Source organism: Marmota monax, unplaced genomic scaffold, assembly GCF_021218885.2.
Source record: "Marmota monax isolate L192 unplaced genomic scaffold, Marmota_monax_Labrador192_F-V1.1 WCK01_AAM20220418_F8-fsc00023, whole genome shotgun sequence".
NCBI lineage: Eukaryota > Metazoa > Chordata > Mammalia > Rodentia > Sciuridae > Marmota > Marmota monax.
Window position 1 is genome coordinate 2,085,959 of NW_026692907.1, and position 26,915 is coordinate 2,112,873.

The following is a 26,915-nucleotide window of genomic DNA, read 5'->3' on the forward strand; positions in this document are numbered from 1 at the left end:
ATCAAATGAACCCACAAAAATATCCCTGAAGAATCTCAACCAGGGAGCCCCATTGCAGCTTACTCATCCTGGTAAGGGAGGATCTTGCAGTGCCCCCAGCCTCCCCTCTCTCCTTGCTGCTCCAACCCCAGTGCTGGCAGCAGAGGAGCAGACAGAAGAAGAGAAACACTGACAATCCTCTTCCCACTGCAGCTTCCTGAGCTTGATCAGATCCTCAAGGCTAGGACAGGATTAGTTTTAAATTGAATGAGTCTGGAGTTTTAATATTAGACAGGCCGAGACTCCTTATATCCTAAATTGGCTGGAAAATTAGAGAGACAAGGAGGACTCCATAGGGCAAGTTTAACGGGGTAGCAGGTCAAGTCCACCAGGCCTTTCCCAGGTGTGTGTGCTTCTGCAGGCACCGTCTAGTCCCTCGCCCACACTCACATGGTCCTGGGAAAGACACTCACCATCAGGGCCACCTACTGCCTCTACCCTGGTACTTTCCAAACCTCCATCTCAAGCTCACTCTCTCCCACAAGATTGAGATCCATTGAAACCACCAGCTGGCATCTACCCTGGGAGGTCTGTCCCTGCACTGGCACTTCCTGTGGCTTGGTGACCACACTGCTGTCCACTTGGATTATCAGGCCAGAAACATGCATGTCAGCGCCACCCACCTCCTCCAGCCTCACTTCCATTTCTTCTTCCTCCTGCTGATGCTACCCCCTGAGCTGCTGCACAGTCCCCATCCTATCCCCCACCCCACAGCGGCCAGTCCCTGGATCTACCTTCTCCTCCCACCCTACCCCTGCTCCCACTCAGAGCCACTCTCACCGCCAAAGCCTTCTGAATTGGATCATGTCACTCCTCTGCTTAAAACCTATTTCCTGGGGCCCTTATGGGCCTCCACCCAATTGCCCAGCAACACCTTCCATGTCTCTCCTCACACAAATGCTGCAGTCAGGCTGGATGGCTGCGGGCCCTCCCTCCCACACCATTCCCTCCCATCTCTGGACCTGCATCCATCACTGCCCTCCACCCACCTCCCTGCTCTCCACCACCTCCCCATCCCCTTCTTTAGACTTCTTTTTGCTCCTACCCCATCACAGCACCCAGTCCTGATATAGTCTCTACCTATTTATGGATCTTTCTCTCCTAGAAGGCAGGGTGAGGGACAGGAGAGTGGCTGCCTACAGGGAGTCTGTGGGGAGGTGTCCCTTGTGGCTCTATGGCTGAGTCTGCAGTACTTTCCTGGGGACAAGGGCTCAGGTCCATGGCATGCAGTCAGCAGAACTGATGCAGCACCATAATGGCGGCCAAGAGCATCATCCTGGGAGTTAGACAGGCCTGGATGGAATCCTGGTCCTACAATCTACCTGCTGGATACCCCTGGAAAAGTCACTTCACCTCTTAGAGCTGCATGTCTTCATCTGTGAAAAGGGGACCTTTTCTTTGTTAGAAAAGAGGAGGAGACCCATCCCTTCAGGCCTCCAACCTCATAGGTTAGGTGCTCACAGCTGCTTATGCAATCAACAAGCGCTCACTGACCCTGCTCTGACCAAAAAGCAGGCATGGGACAGGCCTGTCTTGCCCTCCTGCTTCTGGACTGATGGGGCAGGTAGCAGCAAGAGCTCATTGACTTCAGGGTCCCAGGAGCTCAGGGCTTCTGCAGGACCTCCATGCCTGCTTCTTGTTACCACACATAATAGAGCAGCTCCCAGTAGTCTCCAGTGTCTGCCCTATCCTGCCCTGTGGAGGCTATGCAGGGCACCCCTGGCCAGGTGTGCACTCCTAAGCAGGGTATCAGTAGCAAGTTACCGGATGAGGTCCAGCAGGGCGTCCGCCGAGCTCATGACAGGCTTCCCACTCTGCTCAGTTATCTCCTTCTGGGCTGCACCACCTGGGTGGATGATGGAGACCATGATGATGCCCACGATAACGGCCAAGAAGGTGGTCCATAGGTAGTATGCCACGGTGAGGATGCCCAGGCGGCTAGAGGTCTTGGCATCCAAGGAGGCAAGGCCAGACATCAAGCTGGGAGGAAGAGGTAGGTCAGGTCTATGGGGGGCACACACTCCCTGGCAGGCACTCGGGTGTGACCACCCTAGCCCCCTCCTGGCTGTGCTCAGTCCTCTGCTTCCAACCACCCACATGCTCCAGGGAACCCTCTTCTCAGTAATCCAGTCCTGTGGCTCCTGCTAACCTCTTTCCATTCTGCTCTCCTCTTGACACCCAGGGTCAGCAGCCCAGCTGTTCACACCTTTGCCGGTGCTGTTCCCTCGGTGTGGTACCCTTCTTCTCAGAAGCTTCTCTGGCCTAACTCCTACCCAGCAGGCAAGCCCAGGCTCAGGGTCACCTCTTCAGCAAAGTCTTTTTAGACTACCTGCCTCTCTCCCACAGTTAGGAGCCCATTCTGGAGCTCTCCCAACCCCCCAGCCTCCTCTATCACGACTCTGGTTATCACCATCTGTTGACCTGTCTCTGACTGTCTCTGGATTGAGTGATATGAGAGGGACAGGTCTGATTATCTGTGAGACCCCAGTCCCCAGCACTAGCCAAGTCTCAGCTTTGCTGAGTGAATCAATGAGTGAGAAAGCCAGTGAGCCCACTGGTCAGTGACCTGGGCCTAGCTAGAGTCTTGCCAATGGGTTACTGACCTCTGGCAAGCAAGTCATCCTTCCATGTTGGGGTCTCAGGAGTCCCATCTCCAAAATGACAACAAGAGTGGTCCCCTTCTCAGAGAGGAGCCAGTCTGGGCCATCGTGGGTTGGTACCTAGACCAGATCTCCCTCGTGGAAGGCTGCGTGGAGGGTGCTTGCGGATCGCTCGCTGCTCAGTTCTTCCCCATTGCTGGCCACCCCCATCTGACCCCTGTGTCCACTAGTGCAGGTCAGACCCAGAGAGTCTGTGGCTGGTGCAGGGGTGTGGGGAGGGTGGGGAGGGGGAGGGACAGAGATTAATTAAGGAAATGCTTGTGCTTTGTTTTGCTGCCAAAAGGATTTTTCCCCCAAAGCCCTTTCATTCTCTCAGATAAAGGAAATATTTGTCTGGTTTTAATCATGTCAACAAGAGCAGATAATCCCTCCCCATCCATCCACGCTCTTCTTATCAGACTACACGCAGCAGCATCCAGTGCCAGGCCAAGGCTAGGACAACAGGCCCATTCCCTGGCCTGAGCCCTGCTGTCCTGCTCACTGCCACATGGCTGGCCTGCCATATGAAGACACAGAGCGTGTGCATGGACTAATATGTGACAACAATCCCACCATTATATATAACTAGAATGCGCCAGTACAAAATGTGGAGAAAAAGAAGTAGTTGTTATTAGTTTTCTTAACATAATTATAAGATCTTTCTAGGCTATTCTTAGCAGTCAATAAACTGTCTAAATGTTCAAACAAGAATAAACTGGAAAAGTTTGGGGGGAAAACAAAAGAGGCAAGGGTCCCTCCTCCCGGAAGCCTTTCCTGATCACCCTGCTGAAAGGAACCCCTTATCTGAGCTCCTACAGTCCCCACCTCACTGAATTACTGTTTTCTAGAAGCACCTTCCAGGCCAGGTTGGTGTCTGCTGAGTCCACCCAGAGCTAGCCCCAGGCTAGTCCAGTAGCTTGTTGCTTAATGAATGAGTGATTGAATGAATGAGTCAATGTTTAGAATTGCTGTCATCTTCCTTTGCCAGGATGCCATATGTTAGTGATGGGCTTAGGGTGGGGCTCAGACATAAATCCTGAAGGGCTCATAATGGGATTGTGTAGCTGGAGGAGCCGGGCTGCTGTAATCATTATCCAGGAGATTACCCCAGGCCAGAGCCAGCACATTGACCCCAAACCAAGCAGTCCTCTCTCCCAACAGAATTCCACAGTCAAGTCCAGCTACCTCAGGTTTCAGGGAAGCTGTGGCCTTGAGAGAAGGATCAGACCAACTGGATCAGAACTCGGGCCCCAACTCCAGACCTGTCTTTTTAAAATTTGTGCCACTCTGTGTCATGCCCTGGGCCCACAGAGAGAAGTCAGCATCCATTCCTGACTTTAGGGAGCTTCTACTCCTGCAGTGAGTAGGGATGGAGACAAAAATCTGGGACAGGAGGGGACGTGAAATAACCACAGGACAAGGTGGATACATCAGTATGGCAAGGAAAGAGACAAGAAGGACTATCTATCTCTCTAGGGGATGAGGGTTAACTCCAGCTAGGACAGTCAGGAAGGGCTTCTTGGAGGAGGTTCTTAGAAGATAAGGAAGAGTTGGAGGTGGGGCAGATGTGCCAGGGAAGGGGATAACAGAAGTTAACAGGGAGGCTGAAAGCGTGGGGCCACTGTGTTGTTCTGTGTGGACAGAGTTCAGGTCATATTTGAAGAATGGTAATGGGACAGAAAAGACCAACTGAATGCAGGAGTGAGTGGCCTTGAATGTCAGACAGAGGGCACTGAGAGCCACCAAGGTGGTGCACAGAGTGGGGAGCAAGGGCCTGGCAGCACTTCAGCTTAATTCATCTAGCAGAATTTGCTGGATGTTTGAGGAGGAGAACTAAACACTCCTTACATTTGAGAATATCAGAGGAAAATGTACCCAAAGGGTACTGGAATGGTCCCTTTAAGGGCAAAGACTTAGATCAAAAGGTACAGCAAGTCCGTGTGCCAGAGTTCTAAGCAGCCTTTACAATGGATGGTATCACTGAGAAGATGCTCCTAATCTAATGCAATGGAGAAAAGCAATTTACCAACTTGTTATAGCCCTGCAGGAAGCCCTAGAGGTAAGTGAGCCCTCTCCAGCTTACTGGGCAGAATGTAGAGAGATATATTTGAGGGATTATGCGGTAGAGGGATAAAAACCAGACTTCAGAAAGGGGTAAAGAGGCCTGGAGGAAAAAATAACCCTACACAGGGATGGTGCCAACACAGGGACAAGCAGCTATGGGAGGCAGGAAATATAGGCTCTGGACAGAACATGATCTCCACCCCCAGCCCTGTGGGTCCCTCATTCCTCTAGAAAGGAGAGAGAGGGCTGCTGGAGAAAATGGAAGGAATCCCATTTCCTGGGACCCAAGCAGTTCTGCTCTGTAACCTCCCTCCCTCCAGCCCCAAAGGGGAAGGGCTTTCCTACTGGCTGAAGGGAGGGGGAGCAGAAATGGGACCAGGGGAGTGGGAGCTGCTGGCAAGAGCTGATCCAGAGGCTGCTCCCCAGGCAGCTGCCGGTGGTGACAATGTGACCGCAGGCAATGGCAGCAGCCAAGAGCAGGGGGAAGTACTAGGAAGGCACTGTTCCCAATGTGTGACCCATGCCACTCCTGGAAATCACAGTAACAAGAAAGGAGGTGGAAAATTCTGTAGTGTGTCCTTTAGGAGGCTCTTTCCAGAGCAGGGCTCCTCAAGGTCCAAGAGTTATCTGTTAAAGTGACTTTTCTAAGAATCTACAAGCTGGGACACAGTGGTGGTTGGGGGCGCTTTAGTCCATATAGACATGGTATGTATGTATACACACAAAATCTAGAAAGAAAAGTTAATAGTAATTTTCTTTGGATGGTGGGCTCACAGGTAATTTGTATTTTGTTTTTCTTTTTTGTCCATGTTTTCTAGAATCTCTAGAACGAGCATCTTTTATGTGCTACAGAACACATGAGCACCTGACAGAGGCATAAACCACAATTTGCCTCAAGATATACTGTTCCTCAAGCCCTGAACATCTAATCTACCTCATTCAATCCTTAAATAACTTGCTAAATCAGTGCTGCCCTATAGGCTTAATCCCAGCCAAAGTTGTCATTTAAAATGTTCCAATAGTCACGTTGAAAAAATAAAAATAAAAAGGAACAGGTAAAATGCATTTTTTGCAAAATTAATTTTAATAATACTTGAACTGAAATATTCCCACTTCAAAGCATAGTCCATGTAAAATTTTTACATTGTGTCCTGTTTTATATTTTAATTAAAATTAATTTTAAAAAATTTAGGATTTAGCTCCTTGATTGCACTCACAGCGTTTCAATTGTTCATTAGCTGCTTCTGCCTAGTGTCTGTTGTAGTGGATGCCCAGGTCTGAGTGAGTCACAGATAAGGAAAACAGAGCTCTGGGAGGTGAAGGCAAATGGACCAGGCTAGTAAATTCTAGAGTCAAAACCGGAACAGGGATTTCAGATTCAGAACCCTGGGAGGTTTTCTCTCTCCCTCAGGGCTTCTTGGGGTACAGACCTGGTTTAACACCCCCACTCCCATGTTCTGGTTTGGAGTGACCATGACTGTAATGTGATGCAACCTTTTTAGTTCAATTATCAAAGTTCTTGATTTGCCCTTGGCTGTGGCCCCAATGTTTGTGGTAGGGAGCTCCCCATATTGGGAGATGTCCAAGTGGAGCCTAGATGACCACCTCGGTACGCTAAACCCAGATAGAGTGGGAGGTCCCATAAAGATGACCTCAAATGTTTCTCCTGGCTCTATGATTTATGGTGGGGGTGGGGAACAATAGGTAACCTTTTTTTATCCTATTCCAATCTTGGTGGGTGCTCCTGGGAGCCCTCAAGGCCCATGAGGGCCCCAGAGAAGAGCTCCAGGAGCCTAGAGGCCTGCAACTGCCTCCTAAGCCATCTGGCCACCACTCAGAGCCCAGGGACTGGGGATCAAGAGATTGTGGTAATGAGAGGCACCGACTTGCAGAGGCAGTAGGGAGCTGGCCAGGCTCCCAGGGCCCCGCCCGATTCAATCTGGTAATTGTTCCACTTGCAGGGGCTGGGGGAAGGGGGGCTGGGGGACGGGAGGCAGCCGCTGCCCAGCTCCTGGTGAAGGGAGAAAAAGGCTGCTTACTGGCCTCACCTGGTTCTTACACCAACCCCCAGGTGGGAATTATGACCCCCTCTTACACCAGGTAGCTCTGGGCAGCTCAGCCATCTGCCTGAGGGCTGGTTACCGAGCAGTGCTGCCCCTATGTCCCCAGCCCAGACATTTCCCTGAGCCTTTTCCAAGGTCAGCTTTCGGGGAGGCCTTCCCTGACTGCCACCATCTTGGTCACTTCTCAGGCATCCTATGCTTCCTGTTTGTCTCAGGAAGCTCTTCCCTTCCTGTCCTCTCCTGCTGCTCACCTCTCAGGTTGCAGCACCTCTTTTCTCTGAAGGCCTGCCTGACCCAGGATAGGCTAGAAAGCTCCTGGGCATGTCTTACTAGCCAGAGCCCTTGGGCAAGTTCGAGAGCCTCTGCCTACCTCTGTTCCCAGTGGAGGATTAATGGCTGGTTTGTCATGAGAGCCAATCCTGGTTTAGAATAGTAAACACACAATATATTTCAATTCTTTGTGCTCCTGTGTTGTCAATGTCGTCTGACCACCTGGCCCATAGTTTGGGAGCTCCTCAGTACAGGGTTGGATCTAGTTCAATTTTAGGGCCTCAGAATCCCAGACCCTGGCATAGGCAGGCCTGGGAGCAGGTGTGTGATAGATGTGATGTTAAACCAGGGGACGTTTGGGATCAGAGGATACCTTGTGAGCTCTGGTGACTGTGAGCATCCATCGTAGCTTCCCTAAGAACAGTCATCTGAACCAGCTTTGGTCCCCTGGCCAAGTTTAGGGAGTGCCCTGGCACAGAGTCTGTGTGATATTGAGGGAGTTGGCCCCAGGACTTCCAGAAACAGATGGTGAGTTGGTAAAAGGACAGAAGTTGAATGACTATTGCAGACAGTAGACATGGCCTCTAGAGGAAGGCTCTACTTTCAGACCTCTTCTTTCTGGTCATTTTTATCAATGGCTTGGCCAAGGCTGCTGACAGCATGTGGATCAGATTTATAGAGCACAGGAAGCTGGGAGGAGCCGCTCATGTGTCAGATGAGGGACCCCAGCAGGCTGGGACCACGGGCCAATTCTGACACGATGCAACTGAACACAGACATGCTGGGCTGGACTCGGCTTCAACAGCCTGGAGAATACAAACACTGTGGGGGAGAGGGAGCCTGAGCCACAATAGCAGCACATGAAGAGGGGACAGTGGGGTTTTGTTTGTTGCCAGCCTGGTGAGTCACCTGGCATATGGAGCCACCAAAGGGCTGATGGACCCTCAGCCTGTGGGGCCAGAAGCCTGGGGACTCATAAAGAATGCCATGGGTCTGCTCTAAGACTGAGACCCTCTACCAAAGAGACAGGGCAGGGGACTGCGTCCCACAGAGGGTGGCTGTGGTTGGCAGCAGATGACAGAGACATAGGCCTGGGGAGCTGCTGGGGGCAGCACCATGGAACCCAGAATGCAGCAGACTGGGGACACCGGGAATGATGAGGAAGCCTTGGGGACCTTGGTTTGGCACCAGGAATGACTATCCAGCAGAGTTGTCCTGCCCTGGAAGGAGCTGCTTTGAGAAGGAGTGAAGTTCCAGTCACTGGAGGTATGCAAATAACTTGCTAAAGCCACAGTGAGAACACAGGTACCCTGGTCTGCCAGCACGGCCAGTCCCAACATCTTGCCTCTGGGAGACCTGAGGGACAGGGAGGAGCCTGAGCCCTTGGACCAGATCCATGGGTTCTGACCTCAGCTGGCCTAGTCACAGAGGCCTTCCCACACTGGCCCCTGGGACACTGCTGCAGGCTCCACCCCACAGAGAAGGGGGCATCTGGGGCGGGGGAGGGTGTCTCTGGGTGAGAAGGGTCCCTTCAGCCCTTCCAAGCATCTTGGGTTACTTTTTTTCCTTGAGCAGCTGACGGCAAGTGCCATGTTAGCACGGAGGACTTACACTTCCCAGATGGCTCTGCCACACCCCGCCCCCAAGCCAAATCCTTCGAAGACCTGAGGCAGGATGCCCTGACTCCAGCTTGCTAAAATTTGGGCTTCCCGGTCCTGGCACACCCTCCTGAAGGCAGAAATTTCTCTACAAACCCTGCAAATACACCTCAGAGGACAAAGACCCACCACCTCCAGAGTCAGCCCTGCCATTGCGGGCTGGTTTGGCTTCCTAAAAAGCCCTTCTGGTGCCAGGATGACATCCACCTCCTGCGAGGAGAGCGCCCCCGCTGGGCCCAGCAGCCCTCTGCAGCCACACAGGCCACGCCTCTCCTGCTCCACTGGTGATTCCAGGGAGCAAAGGTGGCTCCCAGTGGGCAGGGGGCACTGCTGCCCTGGCATCCTTGCTGTCCTCTGAAACTCCCTCCTTCCCAGGCCCCCAGGCCCCCAGAGGAAGCTCCACTGGGACTTGTGCAACTGACAAACTTGAACCTAATCACAAGCCACGGGGGGGCCACGGCTGCAGCCCTCACAGAGCTCATGTCTGACCACCATCATTCTCAGCTGTATCCTGCCATGAAGGGTCGGCTCCAGTTCCACACTGTGTGAGCTGGCCTCCTACCCCTTTCTCTCTCATGTGGCAGAGAACATCAGGGCAGTGTCTCTAAGGATGACCACCACACTGTTGTCCACCATGCGCAGGGATTTCCTAGGCCCACCTGTCAGATTGGTCACCACCAGGTCATGGTTAGGGAAGCCACTCCCAAGGAAAGGGAAGGCCAGGCCCATGCACATGGGAACACAGCTCTCTGCCCTTCCCTTCACCAGCGGGGTGTCTAGTATCTGTCCCACCTGCTCAGGCAGGACCTGCATGAATGAGGTTCTCCCAGGGCAGTGGTTCTGCATAGAAGGGCAGCAAGAGCTTTTTCAAAAACCCACTCATCTCCCCAGACCCTGACACATGTTCCCATCCCACCCCTGATGAGCTCCTGCTCTGGGTGCCTTGGGGTCCTGGAAATGAATGAGATGGGTTTGTGGTCCTTGGGAGCTCCATCCAGGGGCTGGTGACACCTGCAGCTGGACAACACAAAGCTCTGGGTGGTAGCTGTAACTGACAGAGACCAGAGCAGGGGCTAGCTCACCTGGGAGCTGGGCCAGAGGTGACTGTGAATGGATCTTCTGAGGAACAAGAGGTCTCTAACTGGAAGGGAGAAGGGGCATAGGCATCTGGGACCACTGGAAATTTTCAGAGTCACCAGACTGAAGGTCTGACCCACACACAGCCCACAGCTGGGCCATGTTTTCCTTTTGATGAGTAAGGTTCTCAGCTGACTGGGCAAGAGGACCAAAGGCGGCTCCCTAGGGCTCCCATCAGAAGACTCCACAGAGCTCTGCTAGGAATGGCTGCCCATGACTTGAGAGCAGAGTTCAGAAGCACAGGCCATACCAGATTTGGCCCCCTGGCTGCCCACAGCTCCTGCCTCCCTTCCAACCCCAGCCTGTCCTGGGGAACCCAGGGCAGCTGCCCCTGCACCCTGGCTTCCAGACCAGACTTTAGAGGCTGCTTGGCCCAGGACCATCTCCAAGAAGTCAGAACGTGGGTGTTTGGGAGTTTTCTGCCAAACTAGAGTTCCTCAGCAAGGGGGAGAAGGGAGTGGGGGAGATTCTTTGGCCAAACATGATTTCCTGACTCTAAGACAAGTAAGTTTTAAAATTCTACAAGAAACAGGAAGAAAAACAACACACTCACACACACACACACACACAGAGAACACACATTCAGCCCACACACATGTACAGACACACATCACAGATTCCCACACAAACCCACAAACACACACTTGGATTTCTTTGCTGTGATGTGGAGCTTGCAAAACACTGCCATGCTCGGTCTCAGTGAATCATAAACACATGGATTGAGTTTTGCTTGAATGATGCCTGGTTTAAGAAATTGAAGAATGAGGGGAGAGGAGGGTTTGGCAAAAAGCAAGTGGAGAATTGGAGGCTCTAGCTGGATCCAGATGCTGGTTTAGCCACCCCTGGTTCCTTGTGTGGCTCTTGTCTGGGGATGTGTGAAAACAAGGCTCAGTTGAATTCTAAAGGTTAGACAAAATCTCCAGCCCCAGAGGGGCTATAATGGGACACACACACCACCTGCTAAGCCTTGTCTTGTAAATTTGCAGATGATATTGTGTCTGTTTGATGGTAGAGGCTGAAAATGTTGTAAATCACAGAACCCGAGGTAACTCCAGAGGCGGGGGTGCAGTGGTACCCCAGCAGTCTCTCCAGCAGCACCCCAAGTGTCTAGTGAGGGGAAAAGGGTTTTGCAAACTCTGCTCTAGCCCTGAGCGGAAGAGTAAAATAGGATCCCCAGGCAAGGGTGCCGTGTGGAAAGTCTTACGACATGTTGAATGAAAACCAAAAAAAGTAGGAGGCAGATTTATTTTTGTGGAAGTTAACAGTAAGGTAGTCTCCAAGAACTTAAAGGGGGAGAAAGTTATCGATATATGGGGAGAGGGTTAGGCTATAAATTAAAAGCAAAAGGAATTTAAGCAGTGGGAAGTGTCCTAACTGGAAGGGACTGAGAAAAGAGGGTTGCTCAATCCCAAAGGCTGGACTTTTCTGGATGCAGAAGGTGTGATGAACATGGGATGGGTCAGAGTGGAGGTGCAGAGAACACAGCTGGGGGCAAACCACTTGGTACCCATCTGAGCACGCCCATGGGAGAGCACCCCTGACTTAGGGACACGATGGCGCTGTGACGTGTCCTATCCATCAGATTATTTGTTCCTTTGCCAGTGTCACGTGATAGAGAATTTTCTGAATTTTATCCAAGGTTTCTAAGTTCAGAAGTAGAGAGACAGCAAATCCTCTTATAGCCAATTTCATTTTGAGAAGAATCTCTGGAAGGGCAGGTGTGAGGTGAGAAGGCACACAGTGTCCAGGAGAAGAGAGATCCTTTTGTGGTTTGATGGCAGATCTACAGAGTAATGGAAAGGTGCACCAATGTCCAGGAGACCCAGGGGCCCTGAGAGAAATCAGGTCAAGGCCCAATCCCTGCTCCATGTGGTTTGAAGTTAGTGTTGTGATACACCACAACACCCAAGACCAAGGCCTGTAGGCATAAAAGGCCCTCAGAGTGAACCCATAGGACAGAAAGGGAGTTGGGTCTCAACTCCCAGGGAGCTAATCTCAGGGCATGTCTGGGGTGCTTTGATAAACAATGATGGAGCATGGGGGTGTGATCTGAGTCACTGTGGTCTGAGCAGAGATGTGCATCTGAGAGGAGATGTGTGCAGACTCCTGCCAGCCCTACAGGACCTGTGATCCACAGTGACGCTGTGCATAAGGAACCAGAGCTGCAGGGTGGCAGGGCAGCCATTTTACTTCTCTCAGCTACTGGGCACTGGAAGGAAGCTTCCCTGAACAAAATAAGCTGACCTTGGCTGATGTGGTAGAAGCCTCAAGAACAAGACACTGGACTTCCTGTTTGTATGAGGAGTTGGACTGTGCTAGACATACACAGTTTTCCAGTGTCAGTAACAAAGCAATAACCAAGCATAATTAAACTTGCCTTTGAAGATAGCTGGAGCTGCTGGTGACAGTCAGTAGGCATCGTGTCAGAGTGCCCTCCAGATGCTTATCCTCCCAGCCTTGGAATGGCTACTCTCTAATTAGATGACTACCAGATGAAGCAGTCAGTCCACATTCAGAGGCTACTAGCTAAAAATGTACTTATCTTCAGAATCCCCAGGGGATCTGGGAGCTGCTTGTACCTGGAAGGACATGTGGATGTGATCTAGGAGCACAGAGCTGAGTCCCTAAGAGACAGGCTGAGGACAAAGCAGTCCCTCCCCTGCAGGTGCGCTCCATCCGGGCATCACCCTTTGAAGGAATTCTCCTGCCTCTTTGAAATGATATTCTCTCTTTTTCAGAGCACATGTAACTGAATTCACAGAAATACACATATGATGAGGTCGGGGCCTCAGACAAGAACAGAGCTGGCAAACCTGGAGTCACACTGGTTCCACAATTAAATAATGAAATTGTCCCACCAGCAAATAGATCTAACCAGAGGATTCCCATGTGGTGAGCCTATAGGGAGAATGCTCTGGCCAGAGGTTGAATGTATCTGTCCCCTTTGGCAAGTATATTTATCTCTGTGAATGAATAAATTAGCATTTGGTTTATTTGGTCATCTCTTGGCAGCATCAGAGAATTGGCTGACCAGCTCTGGGGACCAGGCAAGGTTGAGCCTCTGAACTAATCACCAAGGACACCCTGGATCTATGAACTCACTACTAAAATGAGAGCAAACATTTAAAATAATAATAATAATAATAATAACAACAACAATAATAATAATACAAGTGGCAGAATTTGAATTGTGGAATGATGTTTTTTTTCCCTCTGTTATCCAAAATGTTTGTAATTTGTTTATGTATTTTTTTAAAATTACAAACACATCTTTAAATGTACAAAAATAATCTTTAAAAGATGACTCCTCACCATGTCACAAAGGTTCAAATGTTGGACAGGAAACTTTCCTCTGCTCCAGCTGTGCTCCTACTGCTCTTTATTCATTTAATAAACACTATTGGGTACCTCCTAATCCCTAGGCTAGATAATAAGGAATCCGATGAAAGAGATAAAGTGCATTTTTCAGAGTTCTTTCCACAGTAAGAGAGCTGTGGTTGTTCAGAAATTTCTTGATGAGCCACCTGGATTAGAAACCAAGCAGCAGCAGCCCCCAACCCAGCCCCGTGCTCCAGGGACAGAGCATGAGTAGAAGTGATTCTGGAAGACAAAGGCAGGATTTCTGGCTTGTCTGGGGGCAGAATTAGAAGGAAGGTGAAGAGAGAGAAAGAGGTAGATATCCCATGAGGAAACCTCCAAGAGTCCTTGCCCAATGTAGGCCTCTTCCTGAGCACGGGCAGGTCTGTCACTTGCTTCTAATAGGCTATGATGGGATGTCACTCATATGATCATATTGTATAAGACTTGGTCGAAGAGGACTGGAGAGTGAGAGCCTCCCCAGCTCAGGGGAAGTGTGGGACCGTGCTGTGAATTGCCTGTGAAGGGAGCTAGCAGTCAGGAACTGCAGGTGGGCTCTAGGAACCCAGAGTGACCTCCAGCTGGCAGCCATTAAGAAGCCACAAGGAAATGACTCTGCCTGCAACCTCAAGGAGTTTGGAAATGGGTTCTTCCATGGCAGGGCCACCAGATGAAAACAAAGGCCTGCCGACACCTTGGCTGAGACCCTGGGAGACACTGAAGTGAGGGCGTGGGCTTCCAAGCCACAAAAACCCTAGATTTGTTTTACATCAAGTCTGTGGTAAAGTTACATAGCAATAGATAACTGGGGGACAGTCAGGAGAAAGCTGACAGCCTGTGATCTTTGTGAGTGAAACTTGTGAGTGAGCAATGTCCACATGACTGGGGAATGGAGAAACTGCTGGGTTACAGGAGTGTGAGGGCCAAAAGCAAGATACAGTGAGCACAGAGTTCATGGAAAAGGCGGAGGCTTTGGGGGACTGGCCTGGGCAGTAGGTGAGCACATCATGGTGAAATGGGAGAGAGGTTGTCCATACCTCTGCAAAAAGCCACCGGAGACATGGTGTATGTGACACAGGTGCTACATGCAGGTCTATATTGGTGTCGAGGGAGCACCACATGGGGTTCAGTTGAGGGGACTTCCCAGGAGAGATGTCAGGTAAGCTCTAGTGGCCAAACCCCATAGAAGAAAGGGGCCACCCAAGGGGGCTGCCTGCTGAGAGCAGAAACAGAAGTGCAGGGTTTCATGAATCACCTGGGCCTTGGAGAAGCTTTAAATAATTAGTAGCATTTAAATAATCTCTAGCATTTGTAACGTCCTCAGAGGTATGCTGGGTCTTCGGGCATGTCACTTTCTCATTTGGGAGGAAGATGCCTCTCCTATTTTACAGATAACACTGAGGCTCAGGTGGTCAGAGACTTGGTTAAGTGGGCACATCTAGTGATAAGAACAGAGCTCCCGTTCTTGTCCTGGACCTCCTGTAGGTCCTTGGCATCCTGCCTGTGCTGCTGGTCCCCTCCCTCACTGTGACTTCCACAGCCACAGCTAGCAGGCATAGGTGGCATCCTGCTGGACAGTAGCATATCTGAGGGGCTCAGGCTAGGTGCTGGATTAGAATAGATTCTAGAAAGAGGCCCCAGAGTTAGAAGATGCTGGGAACAGTGACTGAGCTGGGCTCTAACTCAGCCCTGTGGGCCCTGCCTCACTCCCCAGGGACCTCCCTTCCCTTTTATGGAACAAAGAGTCTCTGTGATGGTCTCCCTACCAGATGGTGAAGTCCTCTAAGGCAGAACCATCTCTCCTGTCCACCTCACTGCTACTGCCACAGCTCTTTACATCTCATCATCTTTTTACATCTGCTGGTCATGCTGACCACCAAAAGGAGGTCATTGTGAAACCAAGGTGGGGAGAACCTGATCCCCTCCCAGCACACACCACCCTACCATGAGGGATCATGCCAACTGGACCTGGTCCTTGGCAGGGCTACTTCTTGTCCAGCCAGAAGAGTGGTTACTCCAGATAGGAATGCTATTTCATTTACTCAAATAGACGCCACTACCCCCAAAGGATGCCCGTACCTCATAATGAGATCCATCAATTATGACCACAAATTCATTTACCTAACAACATCGGGCACATCCAGGTTATAAGTATTATCAGAGGTGGACACAGGCTGTCCTCAGTGGCTACCAACAAACAAGGAGCTGGGTGGGAGGATTTCACAGACAGAAACTTGAGTTAGTAAATCGGTCACGAGTACAGGGTGAGAACTAAATAGAAGACAGGGCATCGGAGGCAGGGGCTCAGCAGGAGTGACAGTGTGCAGACACAAAAGCTTAGAGACAGATGAGGTGGCAGTCTATCTCCAGGGCTTGGTGTAGGGAGGAGGCAGAGGCTGTTATGAGATGAGATGGGAGCAGACATGGGTGCCAGTCTTTGGGCCCAGACTTGCAGCTTGTTAGAACCAGAAGCAAAGTATCCTGAATCTGAACCCTCCACGCTGCCTGTGACCAATATACCCCCAAAGCCTCTGATTTCTGGGGCGCAGTGTGGAGCTACTGGGGATGGAAGAGTAGCCAATCTTATGCTGGACTCAAGCTGCCCAGCCAGAGGACAGACCCCAAGACCATCTGTTTTTTTTTGTTTTTTAAATCATAATATTTGTGGGGCTTTAAAAACACAGCCCTACTCAGCCCCTTGGCAGTTCTGGTGCAGTAAGCCCTGGGTGAGGTCTGTCAAAGGGGCTCTGGAGATTCGTCTTTCCCTGAATGACAGCCACACCAGTGTGGGTGTTCTTTAGGAGCAGGGACATCCAGCCCTGGGACAGCAAGAACAAAGCTCAGGAAACATTAGTTGATGCATGACGGGTTATAGATCCATTTGAGAACCAAGGAAGGAGGGTTCAGGAGATTTGGGGCCCAGAAATGCGTCATTCTTCCCCCAAGAAGGTTTAATTCTCCCTTGGTTGGAAAATGTTAGAGCATTTCCATTTTTCAGTGACGTGGTTGCTCTGCATCAGCCCAAACTGTATATAAACAAATGAAATGTATGAATACACTGGCTTTTCTCAAGTTAATACTACATTCCTGTTCTAGCCAAGAAAAAGCACTCCAGCCCAGTGGAGGGGACCAGGGGCGAGAGCCAGGGCTCAGGGGAGCTGGACCAGCCCTTAGCCACAGGGAGCACAGGAGCCCGTGGAGGGTGCCTTCTCCCAGATCACACAACAGTGAGGGGCAGGTCGAGTACCCAGGCCTTGGACTTCTGAACTGGCTTTTTTCCCTTAAGCTGAGCGACTTACACCAGGGCACATAGCCATCAAATGGCAGAGCAGGACAGGAACCAGTATGACTCCAGGGTCCATGCTCTGTATTTGCAGTGTCCTCTGAGTAGAACAGAATGCCCAGGCAGCAAGGAGAGTCAACAGCAAAGGGGCCCAACACAGCCTGGCGGGAGTCCTATCCTCCCTCTTTTCATCTCCTCGCCAGTCTCCCCCACAGCCTGCAAGTTCCTTGAGGTCAGACAAGTGCCTGGTCATCTCTGTATCTGCAGTGCCCACTACAGGGAAAAGTACTCAAGAAGCACAGTGCATGGTTGTTGATTCATTCATTAGTTCATTAGACAAGCATTATTGAGTGTCTACTATGTGACAGGCACTTGGCTAGATGCTGACAACCCGGAATTGAATGTCAACAGAGTGCTGATGCTGCTTTACCATCCATTGGAAAATAAAGAGACAATGAATACGTGCAGAATGACAATACAGTGAGCACCAGGGAGAGAAAGGGCAGAGCAAGGGAGAGCAAGGTGGTGTGCGGGGATGGGCGGGAAGGGCCTTTCTAAGGTAAGGGGGTGACATGTAAGTTTTGAGATCTACACAAAGAGGAGGAGGAAGGGGTGTAAGATACAGGGGAAGCATGTTCCAGGTGGAAGGGACAGCAGGTGTGGAGGTCCTGAGCTGTGGGAGGGTCTGGCCTCCCTAAGGGACCAAGGCCCTCAGAACTGGAGTGAATGTGACATGAAATAGGGGTGGAGTTGACAGGAAGCAGCAGACCATATGGGGCTTCCTAGACCAGGTAAAGGATTTTAGGGTTTATTTTTATTGGTATTGGGGATTGAACTCAGATTGACCACTGAGCCACATCTCCAGCCCTATTTTAAATTTTATTTAGAGACAGGGTCTCACTGAGTTGCTTATCACCTCGCCGTTGCTGAGGCTGGCTTTGAACTTGTGATCCTCCTGCCTCAGCCTCCTGAGCTGCTGGGATTATAGGCATGGACCACTGCGCCCAGCTGAGGGTTTATTTTAAATACATGGAAGCTATTGAAGGCAAATATTGAGTTCACTCTGCCACTGGGTGGAGAACAGATGGGGCAGAGTAGTGGGGGGACAAGAACCTAGGTGAGATTACTGTGGAGTCAGGACATGAAAGAGAGAGCCCTGGACCTACGGGGAGGGATGAGTTGAGCTGAAGTTGCTATTGCCTGACTGTGGGGTGAGGAAAGGGGTGACCAAGGGCCTGGGCACAGGGAGCTGCGGTTAGTGACAGCAAAACACAGAAGGAACTGTTCTGCTGGGTAAAATCTCAAGTTGGTGACACTAAACTTAAAATGCTTGTGAAAGAAACATTGACATGGATGTCAAATAGGTAGCTGGTTAATCAAGTGTGGAGCTCACATTCCTACACCTAAGAGCCCTGGGTCATGGGTGGCATATTGAAGCCATGAGGTTAGAGCAGGAAAGGCCTGAGAGGCTGCAACATGTCAAGGCTGAGCAGAGGAAGAGAAGCTGAGGGGCAGAAGCCAGGGGAGGGAAAGGCCACTGGCAGAGTGTCCCAGGAGGGTAAGAGGGACCAATAATATGAACTGCTGATGGAGAAGTCATGCAGAGCAGGAACTGAAATTGTCCTTTGGAATTAGCAACATGGAGGTCACTGATGACCTTGACAAATTCACCAGCTCCATGAATGACTCCAAGGATGCACAAAGAGGAGACAATAACCAGAGCAGGATGAGGAGTCAGAGGAGGAGTCCTGAAGGAGGTGGCTTTCAGCAGAGTTTAGAAGACTGAGTCAGAGATCTGAATGCTGCCTACAAGAGCCTCCCAGTAGGAGCACGAGGTACCACTGAGGAGCCCCTGACCTGGGAGCTTCATCCCCACCTTACAAGAGAGGGCGGAGGGGGGCTGGGATTGTGGCTCAGTGGTAGAGCACTTGCCTAGCATGTGCAAGGCACTGGGTTCGATCCTCAGCACCACATAAAAATAAATAAAATAAAGGCATGTGTCCCAACAACAACTAAAAAAAAAAAAAGAAAAAGAAAGAAAGAAAGAAAGAAAGAAAATTAAAAAAAAATAAAGAGAGGGCAGAGGAGCTGGCTCACTCCTCAACAGCAGGGGAGCCCAGGGGACAGACTGCCCTGCCCCCGCCCCACCTGCTTCTCACCTGGAGACCACCAGTGGTAGGATCAGCATCTTCAACATCCTCATCAAGAGCTCTCCAGGGAACTGGAAATAACTAATTTCCTGAAAACACAGCAAGAGCTGGAGTTATAGCAGGTGGCACAGACTTCTTGGTCGCTCAATTCTTTGCCATTTGCAAAGTGCTATCACATCTGCACCCTCCTGTCTAGCTCATGGGCTGCAGAGTCAAGGGAGAAAGAACAGGCTTTGGAGCCAAACAGCCCTGGGTTCCAATCCCAGCAACTCCCCTTCATAACCAGCTGTGTGACCTTAAGCAGGTGATCCCACCCAAGTTTCCCCCTGTAACATGAAGATGATAACTGTTAGTTGCGGAGCAGGCTGAATGAATGTTAGCTGCAGGGTGGCCTGGACACTTGACCCCCATCCGTCTAGTTCCTTATCACTGTTTGCCTCAAGGCTGGACACTCAACCTCATTCAAGGCTGAACACTTGACCCCCACCTGTCTGGTCCAATGGAAACCCACATCTGGTCTCTGCCCCGTCTGTCTGAAGACAGAAGATGACACCCTTAGCAACTACTGCATGATCCAATCACTGTATGACAATAAGGCAGCTTGCAGACCCAGAGACCCCATTAGATTTTGGCTGCAGGGCTCCCCCAACTCGCTTTGCTCTCTTCCTCCCTCTCTCTCTTTCTCTGCTCTCTCTCTCTCTCTCTCTCTCTCTCTCTCTCTCTCTCTCTCTCTCTCTCTTCCTTCCCTGTTAATCAGACACAACCACAATAAAGATCTCTTGGTTGCTCCGAGTGTAGTGGTCACTTTCCTTTCAATAACTACCTCAGACGGTTACTGGGAGGCTCAGTGAGAGAATGCACATAAGCACTTAGCACAGCACCTGGATGAATAAATGTTCAGTACTCCCAGTAAACAACATCTCTCCCCATTGACTCCATTCACCAGCCTATCTGATCCATGGTGTAGAATCCATCTTCAACAGCAGACCTAAGTGGCAAGAGGGCAGGGCTGAGCATTGTTCCTGCAACCCATACTGTGATGGGAATCATACTGGGGACCCCAAAATAAATTAGGAATGGTTCCTGCCCAAGTCCCCAGTTTCGTTTATGAGAAGAAGGACTTATAAGCAGACCACTGCCCTCTTGAGAGAAAGTTTCTCCACTTGTGCTGGTCCACTCTCTAGCCTTTCCCTCCAAATGCCGAGAAAAGACCTGATTGGATGGTTATACACCAATCAGCATCAAAGATCCCCACTAGGCAGAGTTCTAGCATCCGCCCCTTCATCAGCTGTGGGCTCAGGCCTATCCCCAGATCTTTCCAGGGTCCCAAATCTTTGCCCCATCTGCTCTCCTGATGACAAGTCACAGGAGTAAATCCCTGAAGCAGAAGCAGAGGGACCACCAAGCCCAGATAAATTTGACTTTGAGATAATAATAATCCATTCTTGTTCTAAAACATGATTTATTGTTTCTCTAAAAGTCTAACTTAATGGGGTGTGCTGTTTTCTCAGGTTTAAATTTAATTCAGTTTTGCTATTTCTGGCAACTCTGGCTTGGGGCCCCTTTCTCCAGCCGGTGAGGCTGTGGGTGAGGCAGACAAATGGACTTTCAAACACCATCCAAGTTACATTTTTGTGCTTGCAACCATTTCTAAAATATCAGTGCCAAACATGAGGATCTGTTAATGGTCTGATGCTTTTTAAAGCCTCAAATCATAGGATTTTGATGCTCCAAGGGGCTTTATTTTTTTTATTTTTTAAAGAATTTTTTTAGTATTTATTTTTCAATTTTCGGCGGACACAACATCTTTGTTGGTATGTGGTGCTGAGGATCGAACCCGGGCCGCACGCATGCCGGCTGAGCGCGCTACCGCTTGAGCCACATCCCCAGCCCCTCCAAGGGGCTTTAAAGATCTCGTCCAGCCCACTCATTCTGTAGAGGAAGAAACTGAACCAGGAGGGGGAGGTGACTTGTTCATGGAGTGACAGAGAGGACAGAGAATCAGGCTTCCTAGTTTCATTCTACTATTTCCAATGCACCTGGAAAATTGGCTTTTTAAAGAAGTATACTCATTGCATCTATATATTTTAGATTAATTATAATCCACATATGCATTTTTTTCTATAAACTGAATAGTGCTGTAATTATAAAAGGTAGCCTCTTCCTCCCCTCTCTATCTCCACCCTTCAACTTCCCAGGAAGGAACACCTTCAACTTCTCTGTTTCCCCTAGTATGACTATTTCTAGCTAATGTGGTTACAATGCTATTTCTCATGTTACCAGTTTGACATCTATTAACTTCCCTGCCATGATGATAAGGACTTCGTCCCCGCCTGCTCTGTTCCTCTTCCCATTTCACCATTATTCGTATGTCAATTTTCGGGTGAATCAGTAGTCGAGGTTTACAAAATTTTGACCATCAAATATGTTCACTGCTGAGCCAAGTAATGTGCTCCAGCCTGGCCTTCTCATCTGTTAGACCTTTATTTTCCTCCTGAAGTTAGTAATTCACTGATGTTTCATTTGCTTTGAAATGAAAAATTTCAAAATGATTTTTCATTTAATGAACTACTCATCAATTTCTTCCAAATGTTTGAACTTGTCTATTAAAATGTCTGGTAGTAGGGGCTGGGGCTGGGGCTCAGTGATAGGGCACTTGCCTGGCATGTGTGAGGCACTGGGTTTGATTCTCAGCATCGCATATGAATAAATAAATAAGTTAATTAATTAAGGTCTATTAGCAACTAAAAAATATTTTTTTAAATGTCTAATAATAGCATTTTCTATGCACACAGGTACCTCGGTTTCCTTTTCCCCTCCGACAGCTCTCTGCCTTCCCATCCCAGTTTGGACAGCCTGCTCTCTAAGCCCTAGAGGCTGTCATGGGCCTCTTCTGGCTGTCATTCTGGGACTTTATCCAGCATAGGATCCCTGTTTCCTGGGTCCCTTGTTTAGTTTATTTTCTTGTTTTTGTGGAACATCTCCTTTGGTAGCTGAGAAAGGCTGGGAGGAAGGGAAACTTGTGAATCTTTACGTGCAGCCTGGTCATTGGTAAGGTTCTCAGTTGAAAATAATCTCTGCTCCCAACGTTGAAGGCATTTCTCCTTTGTCTTTAACTTCCAGTGTTGCTTAAGATGTTCAAAGCCATTCTTACGTCTCCTGCTCCTTACATGAGAACTGTTCTTATTCCCTTGGAACTGTTTAAAGACATCTGTTTATCTTCACTTTTCAGTAATTTCATGGTGACGTGTGATAGTATGTGATGGAATTTTCTTTTCTTCTCTTTCTTGTGCTATGCCTCCTTGACACTGAGAAACTTGGAGTATTCTCTGCAATTTTTTTTCTTTCCTCCATTTTTACTGTTAACACTCTTTAAAATTGGCATGTTGGGCACTCCACTTTGCTTCTATTTTCTTTTTCTATTTTCATCTTTTTGTTTTACTTTCTGAGTGATTTCTACAACTGTGTCCCAACTATTGACATTTTTATCTTGGTTCTTCTATTTTTTGATTTCCCAAAGCTCTTTATTATTCTCCAATGTATTGTTCCTTCTTTTTAGCATCCCATTCTGCTTTCTGCCTGTTTGTTTTTGTGGTGTGGGGGACTGAACCATGACCCCACTCCCAGCCCCCATATTCTGTTCTGTTTTATGGTAACTGTATCTTCTCTCAGGTCACCAAAGATCTTAAGAAAAGATTTCAAAAGTTGTATTCTACTCCCTGCATTGTCTTTGCTTCTTTTTTGAGAAAAGAAGATTTATTTTTCTCTTTGTTTATTTTACATTTGCAGCTGCTTTCCTTAAATTTCTGGTGACTTTGGCTTTCTGCTCACATTAAGAGTAAAGCACTGGCAGGAAAGATGATGGAATGAGATGGACACCATTACCCTAGGTACATGTATGACTGCACATAGGATGTGATACTACATCGTGTACAACCAGAGAAATGTAAAGATGTGCTGCAGTTGTGTACAGTGAATCAAAATGCATTCTGCTGTCATATATACCTAATTAAAATAAATAAATAAATTTAACAATAAAAAAAGAGTAAAGCACTGAACTTAGATGTATGTAGGGGTTTGTCAACTGATTGGCCCCTGGGGGCAGAGTAATGGGTGCAACCTGGCTTTTTTACTGGAGATGGGTAGAGTGGAAATTCCTTTCTATCAGGATTTGGAGATCTTTGCTCCAAGCCTTCAGTGAGTTCTCTTCCTCCCATTGTAGAAGGAGACTGTGGACAGAAATCTAGTGCAGGTGTCTGTCAATTTGTTTGAAGCCTGTGCCTTACCACTGTCCCTTTCCCCAGTACATGCAGGTGGGTCTGATGTCCCTAAGTCAAGCTTCTGTTTCTTTTTTTGGACAGGCAGGAGGTAGAGGCAGGAGGATGGAGATCCTCTGGCCACCATGAACTGGAGGGGCCCTTGGGGTCTCATTACTCTAATTACAAAATTCCAGCCAATGTCCCTACTTTCAACTCCATACCTCACCTGGGCCTAGAACACACTGTGCACCTCCAAATCCAGACCACTTCTGGAGTTCTGCAGGACAAGCTGCTTGGTCTCACTTCTATAGACATTAAGATGTTGGCTTTCTGCGCATTACTAAACGAGATCATTCAACTCCATCCTCTTCCCACATGGCCGAATTTGATGCAGTCTCTGCTTCCTTTCTCAGCTATCTCCTTTTATATCCCCTTTGTTTGGGGTGGTTCATAGCCCTCTAAAAATTCCATTATTATAATTTCCAGGAAGGAGAGGAAAATGAATGTAATTGTAATTCCCCGTTAACTGGTTTAACTGGAAGTCTCAAAACAGTCCATATTTTTTTTTACTAGCTATTCATATCCAAAGGTAAAAATCATATAATTTTGTAAGTTTCTTTTCACAAATAGAACATTCTACCATGTTCTAAATTGTTTATGATTTTTGCTTGTTGCATAAGCTTACAAAATTAGATGGGTTTAGTTTCTGAGTCACAAGCAAAGAGATCAAACAGAGAAATCCTGGATTTCAAAGTAAGATGCTAAGAAACCCAATTCCTGCCAAGTAATTGTTCTAAGACTCCACATCCTTCCTTCAGTTTATCTGGCAGGTTAATACAGACGGGAACACATTTGCATGTCCAAACAGATGGGAAAGGCAGCTCTGGCATAGGAGGCCCCAGATGGGTTTGGCTTTTAATAATAGGCATTCCAATTTGTTTTCACAAAATGATCTTCCTTCGGGAAATGTGTATTTGTTGCTGGGGAAAATCAAAAGAGAGCAGATTGCAAATTGTGCCATCGCTGGTTTAACACTGACAAAACCTCTACTCCCCAGGCCTAGCACTGCACGTGGCTCACATTTTGATTCAAGAGAACCCATGAGTTGCTCGGTTATTGCAGTCTGTTTGGGGAAACAGACACAGTCAGCTCTGAGCAAGCAACCAGCAGCTGGCCTGCCGAGGACAAGGCTGCAAGGTGTGATCCCAGGACAGACTGTACTATAGACAGAGACAGTTCTAGAAGACTTTCTAGAAGATACAGAATATGGGTGGTTCCTGATGTAGGCAGGACTTTGACAGGTAGATGAGGGAAGGAAGGTAAAGTAAAATTCAGTAGGCACTTTCTATATGCTGGATGCTGGTGAATCCTCTTTACTCTTCACACTAATTCAATTCTAGAAGACATAGACCTCCTCCCATTCCATTTATAGATAGGGAATCGAGACAGAGAGGAGAGGATTTAATTTTTTTTTTTTTTAGTTGTAGATGGACACAATACCTTCATTTTATTAGTTTATTTTTATGTGGTGCTGAGGATCGAACCCAGTGCCTCACGTGTGCTAGGAAAGTGCCCTGCCATGGAGCCATAATCCCATCCCGAAGAGGGGAAAGGATTTTTCCCAGCCATTTATTAGCAGAGTTAGAGTTCAAGTTCCTCTGTCTCCAGAGTGCGTGGCTTTCCTTAGTCACTTCTTGAGATTGACCAGGTTGTTCTAGTGACAGAGGCCCAGTGCCTGGAGAGAGGGCATTTTCTTCTTTCTTTTTTTTTTTTTTTTGGACTGGGGATTGAACCCAGGGGTGCTTTACTAATGAACTACATCCCCAGCCCTTTTCATTTATTTTGACATAGGGTCTCACTAAGACGCTGAGGCTGAACTTGAACTTGGGATCCTCCTGCCTCAGCCTCCTGGGTCACCACTACATAGGTGTGCCATTGCATCCTGATGGCATTATCTGTTAATGGAAAACAAAATCTGATGCCTGGATCCCCAGTTGTAGAGAAAGTATTAGTATCAGTGAGCTGCAGGAAGAGGAATCTTATCAGGACTCTTCCAGGAGTCCCTTGACCATAACTAACTCTCTTTAGCCAAACTGTAGACAGCTCCCTCTAGGCCCTCTATTCACTGAAGCCTTATCCTTGTGCCTTTTCTTCAATTTGCATAACACAGTTTTAACCAAAATTCTGGCAACTCAGCTTAGTGAAAATCCCTCATCCCTCAAATCCACCCCCACTCTGGGTATCTGGTCACCCTGGCCTGCCTTCAGGCACACTTCCCCACTTTTGATGTCTCCCCTTAGCAATTTCAGGGGGGGGGTATCCCTTTGCTGGATATTTGGCTATAAATCCCCAGCTGTCTTTGTTGTATTTAGAGTTGAGTTCTATCTGTCCCTCCAGGAAGTCTTGACACCTGTCACAATAGTATTCAGTCTTCCTTACTACTTGAACAAATGTCAGAATAATTCCTTCTCTAACACCATGTGAGTGTCCTCCCTTCTCCCACAGGAGCTGGAGCTTGAGAGGGAAGGAACGAGTCAATGCATCTTCCCCATGGAGGTTATCCAGACTGGAAACCTGAGGCCCCCTTGCTTTTGTCTCCTAACACCATTTCTAATCAGCCACTGCACCCTGAAACCTCCTCTGTTAGGAACAGTTCTCATATCTGCCCCTTTCATCCTATCAGACCTCACCCCTACAACTGCCCCCTGTGGTCTCTGCCTGCCCCACTAATCCCGGTCCTCTTCCCGGCACCCAGGCATCTCTCCAAACTCAGAACTGTCTGCTTCATTTTTCTGTTAATAGTCTTCTCATGCTTGCCCCAAGTCCTGATCTAGCGACAGCCCTCTGACCCTGCGGACCCTGCCTCTCACTGTACGTTGCAGCTCACCTGAAGTCTTCCACAGCCCTGTGTGTGGCTCCTGCTGTGACTGCTGCCTACAAATCCCTTCCTGGACCTCTAGTCATTGGGCTGCCTGTAGGAGCTGAGTGCTGAGCTCTTATGAGACTCCTCTGTCTCCTCCACCAGAGCCCTTAGGCCCCCAGTCATTTCAACAGGGCCTCCTTGCCCCCTAGTCGCCTGGCTGTGCCAGGTTTTTTGTTATTTTCTCTCTCCTTTTTGTTAATTTCTCTTGCCATTTTTCTGTGTCTGCTCTAGTCCTGCCAAGCATTTATCAGACCCATGCTACAGAGGAGAAAACGGGGACCCAGACAGGCAGAGTGACTCACTGGCAATCATATCACGGGGAGCCCCAGATCCCTCAAGCCTGCACACTCCTCCTAACAGGGACCCTGAGGTGCTCTGGGCGGCTCACCTGTGGGGAGAGACGCTGGGTCCTCAGAAAGAAGCCAAGGAGGCAGCCCACGATGACAGACAGCACAGACAGGATGAGCAGCCCATTCCGCCTGCACACGTCTCTCCCTCGCGCCAGGAAGGCACTCAGCACCATGGTGAGCGGGGCCTTCTGGCACGGGGCTCAGCACCATTCCATGCATATGAGACTGGCCAGGGCACGGGGTCCGGGCTGCACACCGGCTCCTTGGCACGCAGGTTGTCGGAGTTGCTAAGCACCAGTTGCTGGCCCCACAGCCATGGCCTGGGTGGCCGCTCGGGAGGGAAGCCACAATCCTATTACCAGCCGCATCATTAGGAACAAGGGAACAGATTAGGGCCTGGGAAATTAGAGCAGGCCACGTGGTCTGGGAGTTCAGCCTCAAAGCCGAGAGCTCCTCTAGAACTGTGGAGGGATGGGAGGAGGAAGAAGAGGAACCTCTGCTTGGCTGGTTTGATCTTTACCCACCACTTCATTCCAGAAGGAACCAAGAGCAAGGCCATAAGATACCAGCAGTCGCCAACATTAATTAGACATTTATTGGGCACTGGGTGTCATTCTGGAAGCACACTACTCATATTGGCATTTTTAATCCTTACACCAATCCCAAGGGAAAAGAACTATTAATATACCATTTAATACATGAAGAGCCAGAGGGGATGAGGAG

The 26,915-nt window shown here is 49.0% G+C and overlaps 1 protein-coding gene across 2 annotated transcripts in view; it reads right to left on the minus strand.

Annotated features, from left to right (window-relative positions):
• Positions 1-26,365, minus strand: part of Slc1a7 (solute carrier family 1 member 7) — a 44,788-nt gene extending 18,423 nt beyond the window's left edge. The window contains exons 1-3 of one of the 2 annotated variants that reach the window (XM_046450994.1): positions 26,231-26,365; positions 18,670-18,749; positions 1,804-2,019 (exon numbers count right to left, since the gene is read on the minus strand). In XM_046450994.1, coding sequence (XP_046306950.1) covers positions 1,804-2,019; positions 18,670-18,749; positions 26,231-26,365 — 431 coding nt within the window. Of the gene's footprint in view, positions 1-1,803; positions 2,020-2,642; positions 2,845-18,669; positions 18,750-26,230 lie in introns of those variants that run through there. The other variant, XM_046450996.2, reaches the window with a different exon arrangement.
• Between the last annotated feature and the right edge of the window lie 550 nt (positions 26,366-26,915).